The sequence below is a fragment of the Nothobranchius furzeri genome, chromosome 13, assembly GCF_043380555.1.
Source record: "Nothobranchius furzeri strain GRZ-AD chromosome 13, NfurGRZ-RIMD1, whole genome shotgun sequence".
Lineage (NCBI taxonomy): Eukaryota > Metazoa > Chordata > Actinopteri > Cyprinodontiformes > Nothobranchiidae > Nothobranchius > Nothobranchius furzeri.
The window spans coordinates 43,480,530-43,499,850 of record NC_091753.1 but is presented as its reverse complement, the minus strand read 5'-3'; the positions used below and the strand labels follow the sequence as shown (position 1 = coordinate 43,499,850).

Genomic DNA, 19,321 nt, shown 5'->3' with positions numbered 1-19,321 from the left:
AAAGCAGAGGGACACAATGACGTAGTGTCTTTCTCCTTTCTACCCGCCCTAAACCACTACTAACTGAGGGCTCCTGCACCCTCCCCAGCAGCACCAGCACTCCAAACTGGGCCCAAGCCAGCCTGTGGATGAATGAGAAAGTCCTACTGTGCTCGTTTGATGTGAAGAACTGCGGTTTCTCTGTTTACAAAAGTAGGTGCTTGTGAGCCAAAATGAAAATGGTCAAACTAATTTTAGATATCAGACATAAAAAAATCTCTGAAATTTAACCATCAGGCGTCACTTTAATTTACTACTTTCATTCAATTTTTTAAAAATGCAACAAAAGATGTACAAAATCAGATTCAGCTCTGCTCAAACTGTAAAACATTCAGTCAGGTATTGATCTGTATTGATTGACTATATTGCAGTTTTTAAAAGTTGACTTTTTGTCCCTATAGGGGATAATAAATATTAAATCTGTTTTTACACAAAACTTCCTAATCTCCCATCCAACTACCTTCCTCCCAATCATGGTCCTTTTTTACTCTTGTAAATTTCCAGGGTATTTGCCTCATTCGGAAACACATGAAACCAACCACATGCTCTCTTGATATTATTCCAACCACCTTGTTTAAGATATTTGACCAAACTGGCCCATGCATTGTGGATTTTATTAATCTATCTCTGAAATTGGGCTCTGTACCATCTGTTTTCAAACATGGAGTGTTGAACCCATCCTTAGTAAAACCCAGTTTGGACTCGTCTCAGCCTAAAATTACAGACCCATTTCTAAATGGCCCTTTAGCTCTAAAATATTGGAAAAAGTTGTGGCAGAACAACTGATTACTTTTCTGGAACTGAACAACAGTTTTGACAAATTCCAATCTGGTTTTTGTAAAAAACATTCAACAGAAACAGTTTTGCTTTAAGTTTCCAGTGACATCATGATGGCTGCAGACAATGAGGAGTTTACAGTCTTAGTACTGTTAGATCGTTCTGTAGTGTTTGACACTGCTGATCACAGCACCTTAATTAACAGATTTGTGACTCGGTGGGGATCTCTGGAACTGTTCTAGACTGGAGTTAGACCTTTCTAACAGAAGTTACAGTGTCTGTACAAACCAAATCATGTCAAATTCTACTGATCTGTTCTGTGGAGTACCTCAAGGCTCTGTTGCGGGTTCACTCCTGTTTCTAAAGTACATACACCCTATTGGACAGATAATTGATTCTTTGCATAATGTCTCTTATCACCTATGCAGATGACATTCAGCTGTACTGTTCCTTTAAGGAATCTGAGTTCTATAAACTGTCTGAACTACTAGAGCAGAGGTATTCAATTCCAGGCCTGGAGGGTCGGTATCCAGCACGTTTTAGTTGTAACTTTGCTTCAACCTACCTAATTTCAATCAGCAGGTAATTAACAGGCTTCTGCAGAGACTAATGAGCTGCTGCACTGGTGATTCAACCGCTGAGTTAAGTGTGTTGGAGTAGAGAAACCACTAAAATGTGCTAGGTATCTGTCCTCCAGGCCTGGAATTGAATACCTCTGTACTGGAGTGCCTATCAGCTATCACCAGCTGGCTAGAAAATAACTCCCTTCAAACTCTGAAAAGAGTGAATGACTGAGCATTGCTCCTGAGAGCATGGTTCTCCTGATTAGTCAACAACTTGGTCATTTAGCTTTGCCATCAAGTCAGACTTGGGGAATTTGGGTGTTGTTTTTGGCCAATCAATGTTTGTTGAAGGAGAACCAGATATTAAAGTCAAGGTGACCGCTCCTTCCAGACTGTTGCACCCCAACTTTGGAATGATCTTCCTTTATCCTTACGTAGAATGGACAGCCTGGACACCTTTAAAATAAACACTGAAATCCATTTTATTTTATGCTGCTTTTACCTAAATTTTTTGTTTTCTTATTTTTAACTTGAATTTGTAATCATATTTTATTTGTTTTATGATATTTTATAATTTTATGATTTTGCTTTTATTTTTATTTAATTATTTCTGTTTTAAGATCACTGTGATTTTATGACTTGATTTGTTTTGTTTTTGATCTGTGAAGCTCTTTTTGCTTCTCTTTCAGGATGAGTGCTATATAAATAAAATGCATTTACTTACTTACTTACTACAAAACTAATGACGCATCAAAGTCACTATTTTAACTATTTCTTGACAACAATTAAAAAGGCAGAATTGTCAAAAATACCCCAAACATTATTATTGTGGGAAATGAGTCTGTTTTGTTTATTTCATAAATTACTAGCCTAAAACTCCAGACAAACCATAAAAGTATCCAAAGATTTTGCTCTACAGGCCGGTCTAGCAAAGCTCCATTGTAGCCTCAGCAGGTCTACCATTGGATCGCACTATTTTATATCAGGCCAATCACAGTGCCCTACGTTTATAGTGAGATTTTGGGCAGAAATGGCATCAACTTTGAACTATTTGAGACATGAGCAGATAGAGGCACTTAAATCTGAAAAAATGATGTAGTATTTGCTTCTTTTTCATCATCAGTGATGTGTGGAGGACTGCCCCCATTGACTGATTTCCATATTTTCGCAGTTTTATGTTGATCTATTTATATAATTTGAATTTCAAAATTGTCAAGGGAGAATTTTTGTTACAAAAATGTGCACTACATGCAAAAACACTGGTACGGTGGTCACCAAATGGACAAAAATTATGCCTGAGGGTTTCAAAAGATGGATCCTATAAATTATGTTACATGCATGAGTAGTAAATAGGTCCATGAATCAAGTTACAAATTAGGTCAAATCTAAATAAAATAAAAATTTAAGAAAAAATCTATTTAATAAATGGTTAAATACAGTGGAAGCCATAATCTGCTGCTTCTGCTCTCCCCAGCGATGAGATTTAGTCGCTGCATAAGTACCATATTTGGGGAAGAGACTTTCTGCATAAAGAAGATTTGTGTTAGTTGTTTAAGGACTGGGGGGGGGGGGGGGGGGTATTTACCATTATTACCAGCACTAGTGAAAAGAGTGAAAGTCAGGCTCAATCTAATACCAGCACTGGCCAAGAGACAAACATGTTAATTGAGCCAAGCCTTGCTCCATATGGGAGAGATTAGGATGTGTGGGGGTCATGGAGAGAATGACAGAGATTAGGTGCCCTTGGAGAATGATAGATGATTGAGAGAGATTAACAATATGAAGCTCGGTTTACCGGTGAAAAAGGGGCAGTGGCACTGGCCTAATTGTCCTCATAGTTACGCAAAAATGCTTTTATATAGCAATAATGTATTTAGAAAGGATGTTAAGCCCCTGAGGCGTTAGAGCAGGGAGTCCTGGGGCCTACATTTTTAAAAAGCCAGATTTGTGATGCAATCTTCTAAGAAATAAAAGCATCAAAGCTTTAATTTGCTCGTGAGCGTTGGCTCATTGTTACAAAATTATATCTTAGATCAAAGATGAAAAGTGGCGCAAGAATTTATGATTTACTGAAAGACTAATGATCGGGTTAAATTAGCCTTCTTTGGACCTGTTCACTTTTTCTTTTCAGCACCCTCATTGACGTGTGCCAAAAGTTTAATTTTAAGCATAGGACATGTTTTTGGATAAAACTGCTTTCCTTGTTCCACTGTTGTTTGTACTGTAAACAAGTGTCGACTAACCTGGAAAATGAAAAATAACATAATCTCTTTTTGAAAACAACGGCCAATCATCAATTCAATTCAATTCAATTTTATTTATATAGCGCCAAATCACGACAAGAGTCGTCTCAAGGCACTTCACATAATAAACATTCCAATTCAGGTCAGTTCATTAAGCCAATCAGAAATAAGGTTTCCTATATAAGGAACCCAGCAAATTGCATCAAGTCACTGACTCATCCAATGATAAGGCCCAAAAGCATAATGCATTCATCACAGCAACAAAAAAAATTTAGTTTGGAGCTCCTAATAGAGAAATTATTAAATATTACTCAGTTAGTGATGTTGCCCAATTATATCGTTGTAAGATCCAATCAGATTAACATCTTATTGAAGCAGAGTGCCTGAGGAGTATTCCAGTTTACTGATGACAAAAAGGGAACTTGACATCAAGTTTTGGTAAAATGTAGGGGTAGACCGATTTATCGGTCGGCCGAAATATTGGGCCGATATTTTATGTTTTTTGTATATCAGCATCGGCTGATATACCTCCTCAGTAAGGCTGATTTAAAGTCAGGCACATCCCCGGTCAGCTCAGAGCAGCTGCAGAATTGAAATCTATATTTATGTTCCTGAAAAACATCTGCACAATAAATGCTCTTAAAATTTTCAGCTAAAGTTTTTCTCAGTTTAGAATATTTAATTAGCGGTCAGGTTATTGATTTGTTTGCTTAACTTTAGTTGATATCTGATTTCAACACTGACCCGTGCACAAAATTAAGATTTACCAGCTGGTTAAGTTCAGAGTTCAAAAACGGATTCAGCTTCAGAAATTGTGTGCATCAGCTGATGGTACCGGTGACATTATAGCATCTAAATAAATGTCTAGATATCGGCCATGAAAACCTGCCCAAAACATCGGCAGCACAAATCGGCCACTGACTGACCATGACCTTTACATATCGGCTTCGGTATCTGCAATAGAAAAACCAGTATCGGTCAGCCAGTTAAAAGTACTACAGGTTTGCTCCTGACATACTCTCAGGATGCTTTTATAAAAGGATTTCTGTGCATTTGTCCATATTTATAAATCATATAATCATCATATGAATCAAAAACCAGACACACATCAGGCTCTTTAGTCAGACATTAAAACACACACACACACACACACACACAAACATTTTTACAACTTACCAATTCTCAGGACCTGCTGTGACGTGAGCCAAAACTCTCCCATTAAGCACACCAGTGGAAATAACAATCCCTTCCTTTTCACCATGATCAGTTTTTAAAAGTCAACATTGACATCAAAGGTTTTCTTTTTATTCCTCAGTGATTCATGCTGATAGCTTGCCAGTCCTTGTATCCTCAGGAAAAATCAGCTGGAATCTGACCCACATCCATCCTGCACACATTGTGATGAAGAAAACAAAAATCCACTTGCAGTTTTCAGAAGAACTCCAGTTTCCCCGTTTCTAAAATCCGCCGCATGCCAGTAAAATTTAGTTTCCCATATTTATTCTCTTGGCTTCTTTCTTATTGTGGTGATTTCCCAGTGCACTCTAGAATAGTGAGCTGAAACTGAGGAGGACTGTGCGCTGTGCTCCCCTCTGTCAATTATGCAAAAGCAGAAAAGACATTTCTGTTGACAGATTTCAAAATAAAAGTTGTGCATGGAATCATGTTGAAGCAAAAAAATATCTATTTTTCAGAGTTTTTTATTTTTAAATGAACTGATATTTATCCAACGTTGATGAGAAGAAGAATAACTTGCAACTGCTTCTTTGTTGTGATGTTATTTTGCTTTATGACAGCCACTTTCCATCCAACTTAGGGTCAGGAAACAGAAGCAATGGTAAATAATAAATTACCTGTATTTGTATAGCACCTTATCAGGGTTCTAGAACCCCCCAAGGCACTTCACAACACAATCAGTCATTCACACATCCGTACGCTGGTGGGGATGAGCTACGATGTAGCCACAGCTGCCCTGGGACACACTGACAGAGGCGAGGCCTGCCAAACGCAGGCGCCACCGGTCCAGCCGACCACCACCAGCAGGCAGAGTGGGTTAAGTGCCTTGCCCAAGGACACAACAGCAACATTCTTAAATTTTGTTACTATTGTAAATAATTTTGAAACTAATAACTAATTTACATGCATTAAATTAGTTTAGAATATAGTTATTTGCTGTGTTTTTTACTCTTTTTTATGTTGCAGTTCAACCTCTTATTCTTGTTTGTAAATAAGTGGAAAAAGTAAAATAAAACATAATTTTGAAAGTTACCAAATTATTTTATGCAATTACTACAGGTATATGTGTCAATTTCTGTCTAATTTCTACCTGTTTTTGTGAAGATCAAACCATAAAAGTGCATTGTGAGTGTTACCATACAAAAAAATTATTCTATTTCCCCAAAGCTCCCGTCATGTGAGAATTTAATTCCCGTCAGAATCATTTTGCATCAGCTGCGGCTCAGTTTCCAGGTGACATTGATGCTTTTATTCTGAAACCCAGCATTCCTGTCTTCCGGGATCACCAGCTGTGTTTCTGTTTGAGTGACCCAGCTGAACACCCCCACCACTGCCACTGCCACCCCACACAGCCACACACAGCCAAGTCGCTGATCTCCAAACATGGATACGTCCTAAAGATTAACTTCAAATCTGCCTGCATTCGACCTCGACAACGTCTTTGCCTAGCTACACCGAGGAATGATTAAATCTTTGCTCCAGTCCTGATGAAAATGCAAATTTAATCTACAAACGCTCCCTTGCAGATTAACTATTGCAAACTGTTTACATGACACTGTGCTTTAGTTAAATTAAATAAATATTAGTTAATTTTACTCGGTTTAAACAGACTGGTGTAGAATGAAAGTCGGAATATTTATGTGCACCAAAGAGAAACCAGGATTTATGCTGCAAAATACACGTCAGCAGTGATGAATCACTGACGTTTTATTTTCTAATTAACTTATGTTTATACTAGATTCTACATTTATTCTGAAAAAATACCAGCTAATCAAAGTGGAAATTGTTTTGACACCTGCAGAAGAAAGTGGAGAGACTCTTAATTTGAACTCTTGCGCCCTCTAGTGGTGTTTGATGAGTGTCAACATTTGCCAGCCTTAGAATGATGCCAGTGATGTCACAATAAAGCAAATAACATGATTAAAAAATGAAATTATACTTAAAGTGATGATGTGTATTTTCCCTGGTGATAGGGGGCCGGTACATATCTAAAAAGTTGCAAGCAAGCAGCGTTTTTGTGTTTGAGTAAGACCTTACTAACGCAGGGCCATGAGGGTCAAAAAGCCCTGGGATCGCAACCTCCAGCAAAATGACAAACACATCAGATTTCCTTTCATCACTGGCAACGAGCGAAGAGGTAAATGCGTGAAACAATGTTTACGAAAGGGGAAAGTTTTGTAAACGCTTGTTAGACATCAGTAAATGCATTTTCTCCTCACGAGCTCCTGTAGACGCAAACATGGCGTCTAATATGGCATCTCCCAGAGCTTTAGACTCACTCCCATGTATTTTAGACCTGATTTTTATTGTTATAAAGCCGCCAATATTTTTCAACAACTGGGCATCATTTAATTCTTGATATATTTCCAGTGAATAATGGTTCAAACTACACATTATCACTTTAATCAAACATTTTTTAGGCTTGTTCTTGTATTCTTTAAATAATTAAACAAATTTTTAATCATATTGTGTGTTATAGTTTAATTTTAGATTACAAAAAAGAAATATTGACAAATTTTTAGAAAACACTAATATTCTTTGTTTTAATGTACTTTATAACCGATGCTGACAACTTTTATTGCAAAATGTTGAAGCATTTCGAACTCAAGACATATCTTTAGAGATAAACACAATTAAAAATAAAAACACATTATAATGATAAACGGTGATCTGGTAAATAATGCTAAACTAGTACAGAAATAGCATCAAATGCAACCATAATCTAACTGACAATGAAGACATTTAGATGGTATATACAAGCTCTGTTATGGAGGATTTTCTGTTTTTGATTATCAAATCCACATCAGAAATGCTGGTGGAAAAAAAGTTTTCTTTCCTTTTATTTACACTAACAACAGGAGTTATAATTAACCAAATCACATAAACTTTAAGATTTGCTAAATTGATTTTTATATTAGTTGGTCATAAAGATCAAAAAGTTTGATTTTACCACAATAAGTATAACTTACTCAAAAATTATTACTACTATAAAGGAGAATAATTTACAAAGTTTATGTAAATCCGTAACTAAGAGTGGAAAAGGGAGCTTAAAGTTGTGTTTATATGTATACTGCTCTGCTGCTCTCGCTGTAAGACACCGAAGGCATTCTCGATTCTTGGTGCTTCATGAAAGCAGGAGATGCTGCGACAGGAAGAAGGCTGGGCTGGTAAGACATGGTGGGGCCGCCAGTATGAGTTGTTGAATACGGACTGACGTTTTGGGTCATGTACATGGAGTTCCCTGGAGCATGAACGCTTCCAGCGTGATTAGAGCTTCGTACAGAAGAATAGTGCCCAGTGCTGCCTTGGTAGATCAAAGATGCATGTTCAGGAGGGCCAGGGTTGTAGATAATAGATGGGGTGATTGGGGCTCCATGGTTTGTCATCACATGAGGGACATTTAGCAGCGGCATGGTGAGTTGTTGCCCCCCAAAGCCATTGTTCTGAAGAGAACTTTGATGCACCATTGACTGCCTGCTGGGAACGCCAGAGATTGGATCATAACTTGTCAGAGCCGGCCTATCAGCAGTTGCTGGGCAGTAATTACGTAATTTGTGAGGGTGGTATACATCAAATGAGTCTTCGTCTGAGGGAATGTGTCGGCAGAGGAACAACATAGCCGAGGCAAAAAGTAATCCGCCTGTCACCCAACCGATGTAGAGGGCCTCTCCCAGCTCTCTCCTCTGGGCATCGATGAGCAAAGGGTTGTAAAAGTCTTGTATGATGACATGACCTGTCCACGACACTGGTATTAAGACACAAATGCAAGCCAGGAGCTGCATAGCTCCTGCAACCACGAGGATGATGGTTTTAGCCCGTTTGTTCTCCTGGAGACAAGCAACACACTTCATCCCTGCCAGAGCCACCAAGATGCCCACCCCCGACAAGGCTACGGAGCAGCACATCAGACCTCTGGCAGCCTGCAGCTCAGGGGGGAGGTACAACAGGGAGTCGTACACCTTACACTGCAATCTGATGTTTGCCTGTCTGTAGCAGTTCATCCATAAGCCCTCCCAGCGTGTCTCCATCACGATGATGTTCTCTCCGATGAAAGCTGTCACCTTCCACATAGGCAGACCTGTTGTTGCTGCGACTCCAACGAGCCCGATCAGCCCCAAGCACACAGCAGCTATCTCTGACACGCCGGTAACCATTCTTGATCATCAAAGAGTCCAAAATCTGTTTCAGTCCAGCTTCACAGCGAAATGTTCTCTAAATGTTTAAAACAACATTAAAAAAAAGAAGAGAGCTCAAGCGAGAGCTGTGTCCAAACGCAAGTTCACCTGAGAGTGTGTTTGCCGTGAGGGATCCGTTGTTTCGGGAAATATTCTCAGGAATCACCTGGTTGGCTTAGAAGGATGGTGGTAAAGATGACGTCTGCTTGTTTTGTGTTTACGGTTCGTCAGGCAATGGTGGCATCTCATCGGACATCACATCACAGTACACAGAAAAGTAAGGCAATATTAGACCAAAAACTCACAACTCCAGGCTTTTAAATGACCTCCACGTGTTTATTTGTTGTAAATATACAAGAAATCTGGTGTACACAGGCCCCGAAGGGCTGCACAGCCTTGACAGTTTCTGCAGTGTCCACATGGGAGCAGGGACGAGCTTTAGGGGAATAGAGTGGAAAAGCAATTCCATCAACAAACCAGTAAGAACCAGCAATTAGTTTTTACTGAGGATGGGTTCCTATTTAGGGTTTACGTGTTGTATAAAGAGTTTAATGTTGACTTTGTTGTAAACATAAATGTGATGATGCAGACGCCATCTCCATTACATCACTGAGATGTCGGTCATGAAAGACCAAAAAAAAAAAACTTCTAAAACCTTCTTGTTTCGTGTTGCTTTTAACATTGTGACGTTCATGGTTTGTCAGTTTAGGTTCATTTTGAAATGTCTAAAAGTGAAATGATGGGACATTTTAAAACATTTGATCCAGGTATCAGCTCATAAGTCAGCAAGGATCATATGATCCTATTTGTCCATCGTCACGGTACTTTTAGCTACGTTTGTTTTGGGACCACACCCTTAGCAAGCAGTTCAAGTATTTCACATTTACTGACGTTCCCTCCTTTCATCAGTTCTGGGATGTAATGCCTCGCTAAAATCAGGATTCACAAATCAAAGTTTTTGAAAATAAGACCGAAACAGTTCAATGTAATCAACTCAGGCACCAGGTTAACATTCATGCTCCAAAATCAACATGACACTGCTGCCCTTCAGTTTCCTTTCTAATACTGGATGAGCCTGGCACTTCTGGTAAAGATAAAAATCTAAATATGAAGACAAATGCATGACTCGATGGAACACAGCAAATAAAGCAACACGTCATTTGGAGTAAATGAAAACAGATGAAACGGTCGCAGTAAATATTAGACTTTTGCTTCTTAATCTGATGGACGTTTTTGTTGAAATGATAATCATAACCCACGAAGAGGCTGAAAAGTGCAGGTTTACTTCAGTTTGATAGAAAATGAATCCAGCCCAGTTCTATGTGGGCTGTCGTCAGATCAAGTAGATGAGTTGGAATTTTTACCTGAAAAGGAAGATAGCATTGTTGTACCAGTCCATAATGAAAAAGAAGTCATATTGTTGCTTATCAAACACGTATCTTTTAAGAAATCACAGATAAGCAACTCCGCTGTGTACAGAAGGATAGCTGTAGATGGTAGATGGATGTCTTGAGAGCATTGGTTGAGGTTCGGATCGAGGGATGAGCACCAGCTGTTGAGGCTGCATGGGCTGCTGGGGGTGCATGGGCTGAGGGGTGTAAGCCCTGTAGTCATAGTTCCTGGGGTACATGTACTTATCTGGCCCTTTGTCTTCTGACTGGATGTTGCAACAGAAAAATATGCATCCTCCAGCAAACAGGAAGGCCGCTGCCACCCATCCGATGTAGAGAGCTTCTCCGAGCTCTCTGCGTTGGGCATCGATCAGCAGGGGGTTGTAGAAGTCCCTGATGATGACGTTGCCCGTCCAGGACACAGGAATGAGGGTGCAGATGGAGCCCATCAATATTATGCATCCTGCAATGATCAGGACCACTCGCTTAGCTCGGTCGTTGTTGACGATGCACGACGTGCACTGCATCCCGATCAAGCTGACGAGCAGACCGACGCCAGCCAGCGCCACCGCGGCACACATCAGCCCTCTGGAGGCCTGGAGTTCCGGAGGGAGAGCCAGGAGGGAGTCGTACACTTTACACTGCATTCTTATGTTAGCCTGCCGGAAGCAGTTCATCCACAAGCCCTCATATCGAGTCTCCATGACTATAATATTCTCCCCAATGAAGGCCGTAACCTTCCACATTGGCATCCCGTTGCTTGCGGCTGCCCCAATGAGTCCTATCAGGGACAATAAAAGAGCCGCAATCTCCAGTCCAGAGTTGGCCATCCTGCCTTCAGTAACTCATCTAAGCATACGGATAAAACAGCAGCTGTAGGTCCAAGCAGATGATTCCCTCTGTAGCTTTTGATCCAGCTGGAGGAAAAGCAGGCTGCTTTTCCCTTTGCTGCCTCTTCCCTGTGGATATTGTAACATAATGAGAAGGGGTGGGAATTTCAACCTGTTGCTAGGAAACTTGAGTCCTCTGGTGACTTTTCTGTGTGTGTGCGTGTGTGCGTGCGTGCGTGCGTGTGTGTGTGTGTGTGTGTGTGTGTGTGTGTGTGTGTGTGTGTGTGTGTGTGTGTGTGTGTGTGTGTGTGTGTGTGAAAACCAACCCTGGGTGCTTCTGTAAGGTGCCACTTTGTTTATTCAGAAGTGTCAGGTTACGCTCTCAGAGCTTTCGCTAAAATGAAGCTTTAAACACAACAATCGTGGTTAAAGATTAACCTCCACATTTATAAATATGTTAATGTTTACTCGTGGTAGGTATGAGAACATTTCTAGTTCAGCCGGTTTTTTGTTTTGAATTTAAGAGAACAGTTGTGGAAAATGAAAAAAAACATTGTTATTATTATGGCATTTTGATAGAAATACTTTTAAGAACCCATATAAAGCTGAGCAATATGGAAAAAAATCACTAATTCTCCTGTAGCAAATTGTTTTATAAATTATAACAAAGTATAACATTAATTCTCCAGTTTCTGAGGTTGTGTCTTTTTTAGTAAAAACTGTCCAAATTCCTGCATTTTACCACATTAGAGCTCTGTTGCCATGTCTTGTCCTTGTCTCGTGTCTCCTCCATGTTCCTTCTAGTCATTACTGCCCACCTTTGTAGTCTCATCATAGTTCTGTAGTTAGTCCCCCATCCTGTTTATTGTTATTAGATTTTCCTGCCTTTAGTTTTTCTAGTATTTATCTTTAGTGTTTTCGGTTGTCATTTATGTAGATAAGGAGTTTTATTATCTTCTATCTTCCAGTTCTGTTGTTTGTTGTTCTGGTGTATCTGTATATTTATTCTCAGTTATCCTAGTCCCCAGCTCTCCAGTGTCTTTAGTTCTCTAGTTTTCTGGTTAATTAGTTTTATCTTCAGTTCTCAGACTTTATTCCCAACCCACCTGTTTTTGTTTCACAGCTTTTATCAGGTCTTTCTTTTTGGAAAAAGGCAGGCTGGACGCCAAAAACGCGCTTTGCTGCCACAACAACCGACACAGCCTAACCAGCGCCACCCGTCACACTCTACAAAACAAAAGAACATCCCCACCCCTGTGCACCCACAGCGCTGCCATCAACAGAACTCTCCCACCAGCACACACCCTAGTGAACACACACACACACACACACACACACACACACACACACTCATCCTTGTAAGAAAACTTACCCCACTACCACCACCCCATCACCCACATTCTTCACCAAAGATGTCCCATTACCCGCAGCAGACCCAGACTCCCCAACCTCCTCGGGGGACACGTCACCAAACCCCAGAAAGGTCTCTACAGCAACAGTCACTTCGTGTGCCACATCCGACTTGTTGGTCGCTAAATGCTTCACCCTTCACAAGGCCTCTACCACGAAGGCCAAAAACTCCTTTTTATCCCTCACCATCACCACACCTGCCCCCTCATCCACACCACCAGCTGACTGAGGCCCCCGAACCCAACCCACCACCACTCTTAACCCCCATATGACGCACTGCCTCCGCAGAAGACACTTTACGCTCCGCCTGAAACTTTTCCACCTCCACCGCCGACCTATATGCCACACAACCCCTAAAAGCAGCCTGATGGGCCCCACCACAATTACAGCGATGGAACAGCTGATCACAGTGCTTGCCTTCATGGGCACCCCCGCACCGCCGACACCTCATACCCAACGCGCAGATACCAGCCACACGCCTAAAGCCTTGACACCTGAAGCACTTCAGAGGAGGCTCCTCAAACGTTCTGACCAAAGAGCTGAGATAGGCCAACATGACATGGGCAGTTAGCTCCACCGCATCAAAAGTAATTAGCAGTGGAGTGGATCCATGAGCGTCAAATCCCAGACGCCGAACAGCCACCACCGCCACCCCACCCAGGAAAGTAAACACGTCAGTTTCAGAAACCTCGTTCGACACGCCGTATGCCACCCCCTTAACCAAAGCACCCGAACACGACTCAGAAACCGTTACTCCCACCCCCATAAACGTCTCAAGCCGCAGTGCTTTGAGGCACTGGGCCCTCTTCGACAAACCACCGTCAACAGACCAGGATACACAGCAGTAGCATCCATCACATCCCCAACCACCGTACTGAGCTCCCTGGTCACCGCGAACAGGTTGGATGTTGCAAAACACGCACCAGCCACCGCCCTGATGCGGACCACCAAGCCGCCCGCTGCCAGCCGCTGCTGCTTCACCTGAGCATCCCAGTCACCATCCGAGGCATCACTGCTACACGGCCCCTCTTACCCGCCCCCGACCCCGCCAAAAAAATCGGCCGCACCAGCCTTCCCAACTCCCTTCATCCCAATTCACCACCACAAACGAGGCCGACTCAGAGCAAAGTTGAGCTGTCGTCTTACCGGGCCCTACAGGCCGTCAGCCGACCACCCAAACAACCCCCACAACCAATCGAATCGGTACCACCACCTTCCCATCGACTCACGGGTTCCTCCATTCTCGAAGTGAAAACATTTTTACTGCAGAGCCTCAAATATTCCCTATCTGGTCCAGTTTCCTCCTCTGGCTTTCCATTTTGCTTCCCCACTTTGTAATGATTCCACCTTGTTCTGCCAGTCCTCCTGTTGCAAATCAGCTTCACACAGTTCACCTGAGCCCTGCCTGATTGTCTCCTTGCTTCACCTGTGCACTCCTTTTAAACAAAGCTCAGGCTCGGCCTCTCTGCCAGATCATCGACAGCCTTGTGCCAGTAGAGACTCCAGCAATATTTTCAACCAAGCCTTTTGACTTTTGACCATGTTTTCTGTCCACGGATTCTCTCGCCCATCTGTCATCTGGACCCTGACCTTGGCTCTGAAAATTGACGGCTGATCCCTGCTCAACCCCCTGATGAGTCTTGCTGACTACTTCTGCCTGTTTGTGTATGACCTTGCCTGTACCTCACTCTTGACATTGGATTTTTGGATACTTTAACTTCTGTGGGCTGCACTAATTGTCTGTCGTTTTGAGGAGAGGAGTAAAGTCCACAGACCAAAGAGGGGCTCCCATAGCTGACACTGAGACAGTCCTGTCCCCTCTAACTGTCATCGCAGCATATGCTGCTCCGTCTCCAGTTTTCCTATCAGCAGAATCTTCTGCGATTCCCTGATTCTCCATTTTAAATAAAATAAATAAAAAAACTTAAAGTTTTACTGCTGTGTTCTTGCTGAATTTTCTGGGTCTTCAGATTATACCCATTACACACTCTGTTAAATGGTCTCACCTATCAGCAATCCCTCCCTACACACCTGCTCCCTGTTCCCCTGATCACTTCCCTTTCTGTGTTCAAACCCTCGTCTTGTCTCTGTCGGCTCCTCGTGTCTTTTTGTATCCGCCTGTTTCTGCTTCTGCTCCACACCACAGACCGAGCCTACCTGTCTGCTCCTGGATTTATCGGCATCTTGGGTCAATCAACATTCACCATTTCCATGACATCTGTGAAATCTCAACTTTTTTTTTCCTTTTTATCCAGCTTGGATTTATAAAACATTCACAATAAAAAAAATTAATAAAGACAAGTTCAAATAACAATACAGCAAATTACAAGTTTTAGGGAAAAAAACTTGTTTTGAAGGGTCTAAAATCTCATTAAACTTTAAATCAGAGAAAAGCTTTTTTTAAAATAAGTTTTTACATGTTACATGAAATATGGTGTGAAAACTTTTGTTTTATAATACAATTATGGATGCTGATTTTTTAACAACTTTTAAAATGTCAGCAACACACGGTTAACTGGTTTGTTTTGCTTCTACTTGACAAACATTTGTTCGTTTTTTTAACTTTGTTTTTACATCTTGTTCTGCACACACAACTGCAAGGTTGACAATCCGGGGTCTCCAGCTCACGTCCTGACTTGGAGGCGCTTCTGCTAGGGCGACTCCTAACATGGCTTGGAGTGTTTGAGTACCTTGTTTTGTTTTTTGTGTTTTGAGAGTGATGTGAGGGAAATAGACTGCTTAAACAGACAGATTTTACCCCGGTACAACTTCCTCACCTGTAAGCAGAAGAGTAAATTGGCGTGGATTAGACCTAGCAGACAAAATAATTGGTTCACCCCATACCCCACTGTCCCACCTGTATGAGTGCTCTGTGATCAGGAAAGCCACAGAACCTTCTCATCCCCTTGATCATTCCTGAGCACCTGGTTCTCCCCACCTCAAGACCTTCACAGCTCCCCTCCTGGACCCACTGCAGTTTGCCTACAGAGCCAACAGGTCTGTAGATGATGCCATCAACATGGCTCTGCACTTCATCCTGCAGCATCTGGACTCCCCGGGTGTCTACGCCAGAATCCTGTTCGTGGACTTTAGCTCTGCTTTAAATGCAATCCTCCCAGACCTCCAAGACAGACTGTCCCAGATGAACATGTCTGACCCATTCTGCAGGTGGATCACTGACTTCCTGAAAGACAGGAAGCAGCAAGTGAGACTGGGGAAGAATGTCTCAGACCCGCGACCATCAGCAACCGGTTTCCCTCTCCCCTCTGCGCTTCTCTCTGAACTCCCAACGGCTGCACCTCCAACCATGAGTCTGTCAAGCTAATTAAGTTTACAGACGACACCACGGCACCGCCGTCATCTGACTCCTCTCAGATGGGGGTGAGTCCGCCTATTGAACAGCTGGTGTCCTGGTGCAGCCACAACAACCTGGTGCTAAACACCCAGAAGACAGCGGAGGTTGTTGTGGAGCACACAGCCTCATCTCTTATGTAACTGTTTTGGTGTCAGACCAATAAAGATTTTTTTCTACTCTATTATTTGGTTGATGCAAATTTTCCTTTTTTTTCTGGTTGAAAAACTCACTGAAACAATTATTTTGCAAAATCAGAGCACTCATTTGGGTAACTTTCTGCTGTGAATTTTGTGCTTTTGTTTGAGCAGGAAGTCTGAAGCATTTATTCTGTATTAGTCAGTGTTAGTTACTGATTATTTTGTCAAAAAAGTAACTCCGTTACTGAGTTACAAGATTATAAAAGTAACTAATTACCAATAAAAATAACTATTTTGTTACTTTTTTCATTAAAGAATGTAAGAACTGTGGGTTCTACTCTTAATTAAACTTCCTTAATTGACTATAAATTACTACAATACTTAAATATAAATGAGTAATGACTGCAACATAATAAAATGTATGTCCAAATGTTTTTATAAAACTGAATAATTGAAATAAATGGGCACTTAACAGGAGAAACAACAAACGGGAGCATTACACTAATCTAGACTATTAAAATGTCGCTGTGTGATATTTAACAAGACCCCAATCAGCTAAAGTTTATAACTGCAAACAGAAACACCTGTAAAGGTTCTTGAGCCTTTAAATGGTCTCTCAGTCTAGTTAAATTACAGAAATGAATGTAATTTTGCACAGTATTCTCATTTTTCGAGCGTCACATAATTGTGAGTTTTTAGTAGCATTTCTGTTGCTGGTAATCTAGTAATGGTCAAATAAATAAATAAATAAATAAAAATCATTTAAAATGACACTAGAAGAGGCACAAATCTGATGGACGACTTACATTTATTAACTTGGGTCAGACTCAAACACAGAAGAGCTGAAGCTGCGTGGTAAACACACACAGGTAGTTCTAATAACACCTGAGCTCCATGACGCCTGAGACTGATGCATCAGTGTCACAGCGGGACTAAAGACATGATCAGGAACAGGTTACAGCTGGATGATCTAGGAAGGTAGAAGATCGTGATGTCTGAGTGGTGAACGGGTGACGTCCTGCTGTCACTCCAAGAAGGGCACGACTGCAGATTCCCACCTGCAGCAGCGAATCTGCGAGTCTGCAGCTGTAACTATTCATCACGTCTTCCTCGTTTTTCACGGGCCGTGATGCACTCAGATAAAAACATCCACCTGTTTAGCTCCCGATCAGCTGATGACAGCTTCAACACCGCGCTGCTGAATGAGTAACGCAGGCATTTTCTTATCGGTAATGGAAAGATAAAAGAGGACGGTAAGTAATTAGATTACTCATTACTGTAAAAACCTGTTTTTTTAGTAACGCCGTTAGTTTAGATGATTTTATTTCCATCACTGGTATTAACACACACACACACTTCTATTATTGAGATTTTTCCTCTAGATATAGCATCTTAATTGTAAACATCTTGTCGGGGTGTTTTGTCTAAGTCTGCGCTTCAGAAAAATAAAACAAAAATCTGAGGGTTGCACCTTTAACCTGGTTGTGTTGTGAGTTGAGATACATGAAATTCTTGTTTTACCAGTTCCATCACATTTCCACGACAACATAGTTTTCTATTTACACAGCCCCGGTCAAAACTAGGAGTTCTCACCAAACAAAATAAAATACCAACCACTTTCTCACTAATTTATTAACTTAAAATGGTAAATAGCTTCATGATTTGTGGCACTATGAAATCATGTATACATTCATGACAGCATCTAAAAAGTAAAGAGACAAACTGGCTTTGACAAAGTCCGGTTGATGATTTCTACAAAACAGCATTTCTGTTGAATTATTGACATTTGAACATTGTAGGTATTGGGTATACAAAACAAAAATTACAGAAAATCATCAGTTTATTGTGATTTAAACAAAAACAAGTTCACAATCAAAACACTAAAACAACAAGCCCCCGCCTCAGGAGACTGCTTGTTGGTCTCAGTCACTTGAGTCTTCTCATCAGTTGAGCCAAACATTTAACGAGTTTCAAACCCAAGTCCAAAGGTTGTCTAGTACTGACTTGGTGTGTATGCTACAGACCCTGGTGGGGGCAAGGAGTACGCAGGCTGGTAGGTGTTTCCTGGCTGGTAATTGTATGGCTGGTAGGTGTACGGCTGGTTAGTGTATGGAGGTTGGTAGACACTTTCACCAGGGTTGTAGATTATCCTCTCATCTGAATCCTGTATGCGGGGAGCATGACGACACAGCAGGATCACCCCAGCAGCAAAAAGCAAACCTCCAGACGTCCAACCAATGTACAGGGCCTCCCCGAGCTCCCTGCGCTGGGCGTCGATCAGCAGCGGATTGTAGAAGTCCTGGATGATGACGTGGCCGGTCCAGGACACGGGGATCCAGGTTGTGACGCTACCCAGGAGGAAGAGACAGCCACCAGATACAAGAATAACGTGCTTTGTTCGGGCACGGTGGCCTACTGCTGTGGTACATTTCATCCCCACTGCAGAAACGATCACGGCGAATGTGGTCACAGCGACGGCGGTGCACATGAGACCCCTGGAAGCCTGGAGCTCTGGCGGCAGATAAAGCAGGGAATCGTACACCTTGCACTGCATTCTGATGTTGGCCTGTCTGAAGCAGTTCATCCACAAACCCTCCCAACGGACCTCCATCACAATGATGTTTTCTCCAATGAAGGCTGTTACCTTCCACATGGGCAAACCCGTCACCGCCGCCACTCCAATTAGTCCAAGAAAGCCGATGACCAGAGCCACAACCTCACAGCAAATGGCGCTGTTGCGTTTCTTCTTCTCCAGAGCCTTTTTTTCCTCATAAAGGGTGTCTGGGTAGTCTCCAGTGGTCGGAGGGTTCTTTGGATCGTAGTACGACTCCGTGTAATACACGGGTGGCTTGGTGTAGCCAGTGTAGGGAGTGTAGGGTGTGTAGGCCGTCATTGCAGCTGAGCCAAAGATGCTCTCTTTGGCTTCACTGCTGTGGCTCTGAAAACACGACTGAAGGAAAGAACAACAAAATGGACTTATACACCCTCTGAAAAAATGCTAACCATTCAGTGCTGCCGTACTGGTTGGTCTACTTCATGGCCATCAGATGAAAGCTAACAAAGGAGTTCGACTTGTTTTGAATGTAAACGAAACCGCACCTCCTTTTAATCAACACAGTGATGTGTTTCTTCTATCTGAGACTTGATTGGTTTTTAATCAAAAGT

General features: G+C 41.9%; 4 protein-coding genes across 5 annotated transcripts in view; all 4 read right to left on the bottom strand.

The window, feature by feature from the left end:
- LOC107380217 (glutamate receptor ionotropic, kainate 1) overlaps positions 1-5,032 on the bottom strand; it is a 34,719-nt gene extending 29,687 nt beyond the window's left edge. For both annotated transcript variants that reach the window (XM_015951348.3, XM_015951349.3), the window contains exon 1: positions 4,799-5,032. In XM_015951348.3, coding sequence (XP_015806834.1) covers positions 4,799-4,883 — 85 coding nt within the window. In that variant the 5' untranslated portion in view covers positions 4,884-5,032. The remainder of the gene's footprint in view (positions 1-4,798) is intronic.
- Positions 5,033-7,790: 2,758 nt separating this feature from the next.
- Positions 7,791-9,142, bottom strand: LOC107380218 (claudin-8). The gene has a single exon (XM_015951350.3). The coding sequence runs from the start codon at positions 9,010-9,012 to the stop codon at positions 7,918-7,920; it is 1,095 nt and encodes a 364-aa protein (XP_015806836.1). The 5' UTR covers positions 9,013-9,142; the 3' UTR covers positions 7,791-7,917.
- Positions 9,143-10,334: 1,192 nt separating this feature from the next.
- cldn8.1 (claudin 8.1) lies at positions 10,335-11,381 on the bottom strand. Its single transcript, XM_015951351.3, has one exon. It carries the CDS (start codon positions 11,252-11,254, stop codon positions 10,484-10,486), a length of 771 nt encoding a protein of 256 aa, XP_015806837.1. The 5' UTR covers positions 11,255-11,381; the 3' UTR covers positions 10,335-10,483.
- A 5,564-nt stretch (positions 11,382-16,945) lies between these two features.
- On the bottom strand, positions 16,946-19,150 carry LOC107380220 (claudin-8). Its single transcript, XM_015951352.3, has one exon. The coding sequence runs from the start codon at positions 19,047-19,049 to the stop codon at positions 18,150-18,152; it is 900 nt and encodes a 299-aa protein (XP_015806838.1). The 5' UTR covers positions 19,050-19,150; the 3' UTR covers positions 16,946-18,149.
- Positions 19,151-19,321: the final 171 nt, after the last annotated feature.

Bases quoted from the DNA above. Each gene is read 5' to 3' on its own strand.
- LOC107380220 (XM_015951352.3), bottom strand. From the start codon at position 19,049: ATGACGGCCTACACACCCTACACTCCCTACACTGGCTACACCAAGCCA.
- cldn8.1 (XM_015951351.3), bottom strand. From the start codon at position 11,254: ATGGCCAACTCTGGACTGGAGATTGCGGCTCTTTTATTGTCCCTGATA.
- LOC107380218 (XM_015951350.3), bottom strand. From the start codon at position 9,012: ATGGTTACCGGCGTGTCAGAGATAGCTGCTGTGTGCTTGGGGCTGATC.